An 11,031-nucleotide genomic window follows, 5' to 3' on the forward strand; every position below is an offset into this window, starting at 1 on the left:
TAATTTTGCAGCTTTTAAAAATGTTTCATATCTTTCTGAAAACTTGGGGTGTCCCAGGTGTGCAGAAACACATATCTTAGCTCTGAGTGGGCTCCCCCTTTGCTTTTTTCCCCTCCTCATGTGGAGCCCCCCTTGGCTGTTGGCAGGGCTTTTTGTGTAGAAAAAGTCCAGCAGGAACTCATTTTCACAATAGGCCACACCCCCTGACATCACCCTTGTTCCACATCGGGCTTTTGGTGTAGAAAAAGCCCAGCAGGAACTCATTTGCATATTAGGCCACACCCCCGATGCCAAGCCATTTGGAACTGTGTTCCTGTGCATTCCTGCTCAAAAAAAGCTCTGTCAGGTGCATGATGTAGGATGAATGTTTCAACGTTCTCCTGAAGCTCAAGAATAGAACCCGCTGCCTGGTGACGTTGCCGAATCACCTAGTTTGGTGGCTTTCCTGGAATAGGTTTCGCAGGCATCATTTGATTCTTCAGGTATAGAATACCTGTCCGTTGGGTCACCCCGTTATTTGAAGGAAAAGAACAGTCGCTGAGTGTCTTTCTGAAGATTGTAGCCCCTCTGCAGAAGTGGAGGGATTGTATTGTCATGTTTACAGAGTTCATTAAGAGAAAAAGGGATAACTGAATGACACGAGAAGTCACATTCAGTAAAGATGCTACCTTACAGGAAAACATGAAATAATCACTCCTGGAAATGAGGATTTAATAAGTTTATAAGAACAGAATAATGCAGTGTTCAAAATCGATTGCTCTCCTGGGATCAACAGTTGCTGGATATGCTAAGAGTGTGTACATGTGACAAGTTTGTATTAAGCTTATTTTTTTTTAAATGAGGAAGAATATGCTTGAGGGCCAATTTATAGTATATGAAATGACAGCACAAATGTCTTGTTTCTATTGCAGGGCACCCCCTAATGGACAAGAAGTGCATGTAAGTCATAGTTTTTGCTTACTGTGTAGTAGTAGAAAATCCCTTGCCATGGGAAGAATTTTCCACGTTTATTAAAATGTTATTCAGGCCATCTTTGCACGAAACGTTCCCTTGATTTCTCCAGTTTTCTTGAAGAGATCTCTTGTCCTTCCCATTCTGTTATTTTCCTCTTTTGCTTTGCATTGTTCCTTCGGGAAGGCCTCCTATCTCCCCTTGCTGTTCTCTGGAAACCTGCATTCAGTTGGGTGAATCTTTCCTTTTCACCTTTGCCTTTCACTTTCCTTCTTTTTTCAGCTATTTGTTAAGCCTCATCAGGCAGCCACTTTTCTTTCTTGCATTTCTTTTTCTTTGGGATGGTGCTGATTGCTGCCTTCTGTACAATGTCACGAACCTCCGTCCATAGTTCTTCAGGCACTCTGTCTATCAACTCTGGTTCCTTAAACCTATTCTTCACCTCCACTGTATATTCATAAGGGATGTGATCAGGGTCAAACATGAATGGCCCAATTATTAAATTATAAATTTATTATTATAAATTATTAAAATGATGGACCTCTAAAAGGCCCTCCCACTGCCTGCACCAGGGTGGATAAAAATCAATGGTTGTTGTTTTTTTTAATTGAATTTTTAAAATTTAAATTGGATTTTTTAAAATAAAATGCTTTTGGAGGAAAATATATTATCATCCAAAGGTTATTCCATCATGAAATAAGGATTAGTTTTTAATTCTGAACCATAAGGCTGTATATTCATGCAATGTTTAAATTTTTTGATAATAAATTCTATTAATCCATTCACATTGTCATGCTCTTCCAGAGGTTTCTGTAAGATTACTGGGCAGTTTCTCTGTCCTGTCTACAAGATATTATCACAGAACACAGATGCTTGGTTTTGCAGTTCTCAAAACTGTAATTTGTGTCTGCAAAGATCACATGCCTCTTCTATACAGCAAAAATGTTATAACATGAACAGAGTTGAGAAAAAGACCTTAATCTCATTGTCCTGCAAACCTATGGACACAGAATCAACCCCTTAAGTGCTAAGTTTCAAAAAGTTCAATGAATAGAAAAAGACTGCTTGGAGTGGAATAAATCTGCGCAAGAAGAAACTTGTGTGAGGAGGGGAGGGCCAAGCAGTAAAAATGAAAGTGAAACTTTTTGAGCAGAACACTCCGCAAGACTTTGGATCTTTTGTGTGCATGGCCCGAGGTTTATCACATTATTCTTTCCCTGGAGGAGAAAACCTATAATGGCAGCAGGCCATAAAAGAGACCCAGTTTGGGAATATTTCATTGAAGTGCCTCTACCTATTGGTAAGGCAGGCATGTTAAAAATCAATATTTTTATACAACTGCAAAACTAATACGAACAGTTGTTATTCTAAAAATGAAATCCTCATCTAATTGTGAATATTAAGGTTATACCAGTAAAAATGAGTCTTTATTTAGAACAGAGGTGGCCAAGGGTAGCTCTCCAGATGTTCTTTTGCCTACAACTCCCATCAGCCCCCACCAGCATGGCCATGCCTACAACTCCCATCAGCCCCTGCCAGCATGGCCATGCCTACAACTCCCATCAGCCCCATCCAAGCACTAGCCTGGGTCAGCTTTGCTTAGTTCCTGAGAACTGATGCTATCAGGCTAGCCTGTGCCACCTAGGTCAGGGTACACTTAACTTGGGGAGACCATTTTCTGCCGCTGTCTGCGGGACGACTCATACATTTTTTAGCAGGCATAGCATATCCAGCAGCGCAGGTTTTTGGATACCGAGAAGCCAAGGTTTTTATTTTGGTGTGTTGATTTATGGGGTCGCGTGCATTCATTTCTTCTCTTGGTTATCGGACGCATCGCATGTTAACATTTGGGCTGCCGGTTTTTTGCAGGCCACAAACCGTGAGCCGTCCTTTATCGTTAAAAGTGTGCTTCAAGACGGAGACCGCACGCCTTGCATTTTTTGCTACTGTACTGTGGCTGCTGGGTGCCCATGCGCAGAAATGACCGCCCATCTTGTGTTTGGTCTGCTCGTTTGCTTTTTAATGGGCAGCCACACGTTCACTGTACCGTAACGGAGAGACAGTTTGGTGTAGCGGTTAAGTGTGCGGACTCTTATCAGGGAGAACCGGGTTTGATTCCCCACGCCTTCGCTTGCAACTGCTGGAATGGCCTTGGGTCAGCCATAGCTACTGCAGGAGTTGTCCTTGAAAGGGCAGCTGCTGTGAGAGCTCTCTCAGCCCCGCCTACCTCACAGGGTGTCTGTTGTGGGGGAGGAAGGTAAAGAAGATCGTAAGCTGCTCTGAGACTCTGATTCAGAGAAGGGCGGGGTATAAATCCGCAGTCATCTTCTTGTTTTTCTCTGTGCTGCCCCAACAGTGCATTTAGATCGCTTGAACCTAGTTAACATAGTAACCCCCTGTGTGCGTGCTTAACCATCTGATCCCTACAATGGCCGCTCTGCACAGTCGCAGATCAGCTTGCCTGCTTGAATGGTTATTCGGACAAGCCAGATTTAACTCCTCAGAGAGACACAGGTGGGGCTTCATCAAGCCTTACATGAGGTATTTTGTATGAGAAGTCAAATAACCAGGAAGAAAATTTTGCAGTCTCAGTCTGATAATTAGATGGAATGGGGAAGGGCTATAGCTCAATAATAGATCCTCTGCTTGGCACGCAGAAGATCCCAGGTTCAATCTCCAGCATGGACCATGTTGTAGGCGGTGTTCCCTCTAAGCTGAGCTGGTGTAATCGAGCTCACAGCTTTGGGGAGGGATGGTGGCTCAGTGGCAGAGCATCTCCTCAGTAAGCAGAAGGTCCCAAGTTCAGTCCCCAGCATCTCCAACTAAAAAGGGTCCAGGCCAATAGGCGTGAAAAACCTCAGCTCGAGACCCTGGAGAGCCGTTGCCAGTCTGAGTAGACAGTACTGACTTTGATGCACCAAGGGTCTGATTCAGAAGGCAGCTTTGTATGTTCATACGTCAAATATTTCTGTTTCCATCTCAATTACTTAGGAGCAGCCTGGGAAGTCAGAGTTGTGCCAGTTGTGCCAGGAAGAAAGCACGCGAAGCCAAAAGAAGGTGAATCCTAACCCAAAGAGTGTTTTGTTGTTGTCGTTTTTTGCCATCAAGTTGTAGCCAATTTATGGTTTTCGCAGCAGGAGACATTCAGAGGTGATCTGCCATTGCCTGCAGGGCCAGCCCTAGACAACTGGTGCCCTAGGCAAAGCTAACTTCTGGTGCCCCTCCCTTGCACTGACAACTTTACTGAGTCACATGAGGGCACCCAATTTGGCATCCCCAGAAGGCTGGCGCTCTAGGCAGTCACCTAGTTTGCCTAGCAGCAGGGCCGGTCCTGATTGCCTGCCTTGGCACAGTAACCCTGGACTTGCTCGGGGTTTCCCATCCAAGCACTAACCAGGGACAAACCTGCTTAGCTTCTGAGATCTGGCAATATTGGGCTAGCCTTTGGTGTGGCGGTTAAGCGCGTGGACTCTTCTCTGGGAGAACCGGGTTTGATTCCCCACTCCTCCACTTGCACCTGCTGGCATGGCCTTGGGTCAGCCATAGCTCTGGCAGAGTTGTCCTTGGAAGGGCAGCTTCTGTCAGAGCTCTCTGAGCCCCACCCACCTCACCAGGTGTCAGTTGTGGGGGAGGAAGGTAAAAGGAGATTGTGAGCCAGTTCGGTGTAGTGGTTAAGTGTGCGGACTCTTATCTGGGAGAACCGGGTTTGATTCCCCACTCCTTCACTGGCAGCTGCTGGTATGGCCTTGGGTCAGCCATAGCTTTCGTAGGAGTTGTCCTTGAGAGGGCAGCTGCTGTAAGATCTGTCTCAGCCCCACCCACCTCACAGGGTGTCTATTGTGGGGGAAGGAGATAAAGGAGATTCAGAGTGGAGGGCGGGATATAAATCCAGTATCATCATCTTCTGTTACTACAACAGGGTGTAATTAACTTGAGGAGACCATTTTCTGCGCCTCTTCTGTGCTCTACCATTGTCTAAGGGGCAATTTGTATGTTTTTTAGCAGGAGTGGCATATCCAGTCCCAGGGGATGGGACAGTGGCTCAGTGGTAGAGCATCTGCTTGGTAAGCAGAAGGTCCCAGGTTCAATCCCCGGCATCTCCAAAAAGGGGTCCAGGCAAATAGGTGTGAAAAACCTCAGCTTGAGACCCTGGAGAGCCGCTGCCAGTCTGAGAAGACAATGCTGACTTTGATGGACCAAAGCTCTGATCCAGTATAAGGCAGCTTCATATGTTCATATCCAGCTTCTTTTTTTGAAAGAAATGTTCATGACCTCCTTTACAGGGTTTTGCAAAGAGGATTGAGACCCAGCAGCTACCTTATTATATTTTTATCCCGCTCTTCCACTGAGGGCTCAGAGCGGCACAGATGATTCACCGCTCCGCGTTGTCCTCACCACAATCCTGATAAGTAGGTTAGACAGGAAGGGCGCATAATTGGCCCAAACTCACCCCACATGTGGCGCATTGGACCCCCAGGTCTCCCTAGGCCTCGTTTGACACTTAAGCCAATCCTCTCAAGAGTCTCTCAAGCCAAGCATTTAGGAACAGAACGGGCTGTAAGCCGAACAGACAAACCCTCACGCTGAACAAAGTCAGCACATGAGCATTTGGGAAGCTGTCTCTGTCTAGGCTATTTAGTAGATTGTAATCCAGGCAGGGTTTAATTTCCAGCATTAGAGACTTACCAGGGTGGGTCGGAGCAAATTGTTGCAGGAAAAAAGCCTGTTTGCGTCTGGCTGGGATATTAACCCTGAATATGGTTCAGGTGGAACGCCTTCAGTGATGACAGGTAGGGAAATTGGTGGCGGCGTTCCACAGACAAATGAGTAAACGTTAGAGAAAGCCAGGAAAGAATGTAATCGCAGTGAATTATAAGAAAAGATTTGTGACACTATCACACTTGGTGCAGTAGTTAAGTGCGTGGACTCTTATCTGGGAGAACTGGGTTTTAATTCCCCACTCCTCCATTTACAGCTGCTGGAATGGCCTTGGGTCAGCCATAGCTCTTGCAGAGTCGTCCTTGGGAGGGCAGCTTCTGTCAGAGCTCTCTCAGCCCCACCCACCTCACAGGGTGTCAGTTGTAGGGGAGGAAGGTAAAAGGAGATTGTGAGCCAGTTTGGTGTAGTGGTTAAGTGCGTGGACTCTTATCTGGGAGAACCGGGTTTGATTCCCCACTCCTCCACTTGCAGCTGCTGGAATGGCCTTGGGTCAGCCATAGATCTCAAAGGAGTTGTCCTTGAAAGGGCAGCTGCTGTGAGAGCCCTCACAGGGTGTCTGTTGTGTGTGTGTTGGGCGGGGGGGGGAGGTAAAGGAGATTGTGACTGCGCTGAGATTCAGAGCATAGGGAGGGATATAAATCCAATATCTTCTTCTTCAACTGGACTCTGTACACTACAAGACGATCCCAGAAAGGATTGTTTAATCCAGGACGATATTGGTCCATTTCTCCCGTCGGACTTATATCAGAAATGTTGTGAAATCTGAACAAATTGTTACATACAGGCACAAAGCAGGAGTCAAGTTACACCTTTAAGACCAACCAAGTTTTATTCAGAACGTAAGCTTTCGTGTGCTCTCTAAGCGCACTTCCATCAGACGAGGGGATCGGGTATAGTGGTGCTACACCTGATTCCGTCTGATGAAGTGCGCTTAGAGAGCACACGAAAGCTTACGTTCTAAATAAAACTTGGTTGGTCTTAAAGCTGCCACTTGACTCCTGCTTTGTGCAACTGCTTCAGACCAACACAGCTGCCCACGTGGATCTATTTACGTACAGACGGTAGTTGCATTGTGGGTAGTGGCTGATTTTCTCACTGTATTATTTCTGTGTAACCACTCTATGGTTTGAACGTTATTATTGTTGGGATTTGTTAAGTAAACACGTTCCTTATAGAACATTGGTGGATTTTCGCACTTTATACACGGAGAGGTGTGTTACCGTCGCTGCGGTTCAGGTGGGGCGGCCGTGTTGGTCTGGCTTCGTTCCGCCGAACGTGGCGTTCGGCCTTTGGAGTGCAAAAGCGTACCGGAATTCAAAAGCTCGGTTAAACTTTTCTCTGCTTATTCTCCCTTACGCAGAACATTTGCAAGAACTGTAGCGGGATCTTCTGCGAGGCCTGCTCAGCGAACGAGCTGCCTCTTCCGTCCAGCATCCACCCGGAACGCGTCTGCAACCGGTGTCACAAGCACCTGATGCAGCAGTATTCTGCGAGTCCCTCCTAAAGACTGGGGAATGCAGATTCTGCCGAACGTCGCTTGTACGCACCAGCTGACCTCTGCCGTGAAACGTCGTCTTTTCTGAATGTCTCTGCGGCTGTTTGGGGAGATTTTTGAGAGAGCCCCTGAAGAACCAGAGAGCCTGGAGTGTGCTATAATCGCACTGACAATCAACTGTAAAACGTTTAAGGATCTTTGGCCAGCCATCTTTTGAAGAGTTTTGCCCAACCTCCTGCCTCTACTGCGAAGGCGTTGTGCTCTTGAGAATCTGCATTGGAAGCCGAGGGCTGCGTGTCGTTTTGTTTTGTTTTTACAGGCCCAGAAGACACTGTTGCAGTGCTTATCTGTGAATTCGAAGGTGCATCAGAGCCTCCAGCAAGGGACAAAAGTGTAACCTGTGAGCCTGTGGAAAGACACCTAACACAGGGCTCTTTTCCCTCCAATCTACTTCTCCTAGGAAGCCAGCTGCGCAGATGGACCCATCTTGCACTAATACCTGGAAGCCCGGTGAACTAGACAGGTCCAGCATAAGCCTCTTGTAGCTCTTATGTGGATCACACATCCATCTGATTTCCTAAGAGGGAGCTAGTGAATGCAAAGAATCGTACAATCTGTAATATATATGAGTTACACAGCTCTCCGGAGGCGAGGCATTTGTTAACCAGGGGATATAGGATACATGCTCATATTCTGGTTCTGAGCTGCCTCTGAATCACCCCGTCGAGAGGCCCTGGGATGGAACTGCATAACTCCTGAAAACAAACTAAAGGCAACTGTGTCCAGTTAGAGAGAGGCATCACTGGGAGCGGTCGTTTTGACCTGTTTCCACAGATTTAACTTTTGTCAAGGGTTTGATTTTGTACTTGTGCTGCTTAGGGGGAAAAAAGGAAATTTATTCCACCAAGCTCTCCTTGAGGGAGAACCTGTGTGTGAATTGCACTGCGTTTTTTTTTAAACTGCACAATTGTCCGCAAGTTTGCTGGCAAAAATTTGGCCAAGGTCTTAAGACACCAGTTTTTCTGGGATGCCTAGGGGTCAGTAATTGATTGTGAATTCTCTGAGCCACACTTGGAGCTTGAATAGTTTGCCCGCTTAGGTGAAAATCTGCACAGATCGCATATTAAGGCTGTAGATGCAGGATTTGTATGGAATTGTTCATGGGGGGGAAAATCAGGAATTCATAGAGACGCTGGGTGATTTCTTCATTGTAAACTCAATGGATGTTAGGAATATCAGTGGCTTGTTACAGAACGTATTCTGAAACGTAATGGAGCAGATATACTTCTTAATGGGAGTGTGGTGGCTGCTTCGTCGTTCCAAAGACGCCGTTTCTACTCTGGAAACTTTGCACAGCCATCTTGGTGAGCCGCATCACACGCTTTGTGGGAAGAGGACTGTGAACTGGAAACTCGCAGAATAATCATTGGATGTGTAGGTGGGCTAGCGTTTTATCGCTGTTATGTTCATGCTGTGCAGACAAACAAATCTTTAAGGAAGTACAGCGTGGTTCATTTTTCAGTGTTACTGTTAACCAGGAGTCGTTTTGTAGAAAAATAGGTGGTGCTCATTAGCATAACTTATTAGCATATGCTGCCCGCCCTCAGCCAAAAGCAACCCAACGCAAGAAAGGAGAGCCCTGGGTGAGTGAGGCCTGTTTGGGCTGGCTAGAGATTCAGCCAGCCCAAGTAGGCCTCATTCGCCTAGGGCTGTCCTGGACCTCCCCACCCCCAGTGAAAAGGCCAGCAAGCCACCCGCTGCCCAAAATCACATAAGAAGTGGAGAAAGAGTGGTGTGGGCTTCCCCAGGGGTTAATGAGGGCTGCTGGGGGTGTGGCAAAGCCCCTGGTGGCTGGCTAGCTGGCCGCTCTCCTAATCCAGGGATTGTTTTGCAGCTGCACCTACTATTCAATGGACAAAGTAGGTGGAAAGGAGGGGGGAGAACCTTCAGAAAGGTTCAGGAGCTGTGCACCTTTGAGCTCCTGCTGAATCTGAGATGTGTCTTTAGCAAAGAGAGATTAAATTAAGGGAAAACAGCCATACACCCCGTGGGCTGTCCAGTAGGCTTTGGGTCACTATTTAGTACACTACTGAAGTGTACACCCAGTCCTTAGTGACCATTCTTTTAGCTTGCCGTCATAAGCAGGCAAGTGACAGTAACAAGCATGATTGGATTAGGTGTGACCAATGCTGGTCTCCCCACGCCTGTACTGGTACCAGCCAGTTGCTGGATCAATACTTTAAGCTGCAACCACTGGAGCTAAAACGGATTCCAGCCCAAGAGACCCCTTTTGTGTAGCCATGTGGATTGCAGTTTCAAAAAGGCACTTTTGCTGCTGTTGCCTGGTGGAAGTAATGTCAGCCACTCAAGGCCGTGGTGTACAAAATATGCTCCAGAGACCTCAGTAGAAGTTCAGTTGCCCCAGCAGCCCATAGTCACAAGGAAAGGTAGGGTATAAATATTTTTACTACACTAACAAATGAAATGGCACATTTTACCCACAGGGATGGGGGGCGGCATCCTGGCTACGCCAGATCTGTAGGAAGGTGTTTTAATTCACAGATAGAGCAATTTTTTCCCCAAATTAGCAGACAGCAGAATATCTGAAATTCTACATTGGGGTAACACAGCTGGATTGCATATTCTACAACCTCCACCCCCGTCCAAAAAAACAAAAGCAATCTGAATCGTATCCTTTGAAAACTATGGCATAATCACTACTGGCGTTAATGTATACTTGTCAGTAGTTTTCCACTCTCCCTTTTTTCTATGGGAAGAAAAATTCTTTTTCAGAGGCAAGGGGGGGGGGGGGGGACGGTGGCTCAGTGGTAGAGTATCTGCTTGGGAAGCAGAAGGTCCCAGGTTCAATCCCTGGCATCTCCCAAAAAAGGGTCCAGGCAGAAAGGTGTGAAAAACCTCAGCTTGAGACCCTGGAGAGCAGGGGAGGGACGGTGGCTCAGTGGTAGAGCATCTGCTTGGGAAGCAGAAGGTCCCAGGTTCAATCCCTGACATCTCCCAAAAAAGGGTCCAGGCAAAAAGGTGTGAAAAACCTCAGCTTGAGACCCTGGAGAGCCGCTGCCAGTCTGAGTAGACAATGCTGACGTTGATGGACCAAGGGTCTGATTCGGTATAAGGCAGCTTCATATGTGCAAGGGTCCTTCTTGGCCCTTCTGATCGTTGATGTCACAGGAGCATTGGGGAGATATGAAGTGGCCGCTATTGCAAAGGGAGTCTTCCTTGTGCTCCAAACAGGTGAATGGCAGGTCCAGTGGCCATGAGGGAAAGCTGTCTCTTGCAGGGCAGAGGAGCAAAGCTGCCGCCTTCTCACCACACAGCTGTTGCCCTGTCCGCCGCAGTTCCACAAATGTTGCTCTACCTTTAGACAACCCACAACTCTCCATCTGCAGGTTCGTTCTGACATGCACCGATCAGACGGAGGAAAGAAGTCTGGTTCTCCCTCTCCTCTCCCCCCCCAATACAACTCCATAAACTGCTTTTGAAAACTTTCCGGAAAAGGACCGAGAGCCCCTAATAAGCACAGTCTAAGGAAGGAAGGAAAAAGGGTTTTCATTTATTATATTTATACATTAATGATCAGACAGGTGACACTAGTCAGCAATGGGTAATCTGTAGGCAGCGACTGCCAGCAGCGGTTTGAGACCACAAGGGCTGGTCACAACTTCGCCCGTAGCATATACTGGCCACTACTAAGACAGTGGAATACACGGAGCGACAAGCCACATGAAATCAGGTTGCTTGATAAAGATCCTGTAAAATATACACCACTTTGCAAAGAAAGATTTAAAAAGCGGGGACCCGACCTGATGGCAAACTTCACCCCAGGTGTGACCGACCTCCCTCATGGT

The 11,031-nt window shown here is 47.0% G+C and overlaps 1 protein-coding gene across 1 annotated transcript in view; it reads left to right on the plus strand.

Annotated features, from left to right (window-relative positions):
- RUFY3 (RUN and FYVE domain containing 3) overlaps window positions 1-8,664 on the plus strand; it is an 81,780-nt gene extending 73,116 nt beyond the window's left edge. The window contains exons 17-19 of the mRNA XM_060247178.1: window positions 912-939; window positions 3,943-4,008; window positions 7,031-8,664. Coding sequence (XP_060103161.1) covers window positions 912-939; window positions 3,943-4,008; window positions 7,031-7,174 — 238 coding nt within the window. The 3' untranslated portion in view covers window positions 7,175-8,664. The remainder of the gene's footprint in view (window positions 1-911; window positions 940-3,942; window positions 4,009-7,030) is intronic.
- The last annotated feature ends 2,367 nt before the right edge of the window (window positions 8,665-11,031 follow it).

This window comes from Heteronotia binoei, chromosome 9 (assembly GCF_032191835.1).
Source record: "Heteronotia binoei isolate CCM8104 ecotype False Entrance Well chromosome 9, APGP_CSIRO_Hbin_v1, whole genome shotgun sequence".
Lineage (NCBI taxonomy): Eukaryota > Metazoa > Chordata > Lepidosauria > Squamata > Gekkonidae > Heteronotia > Heteronotia binoei.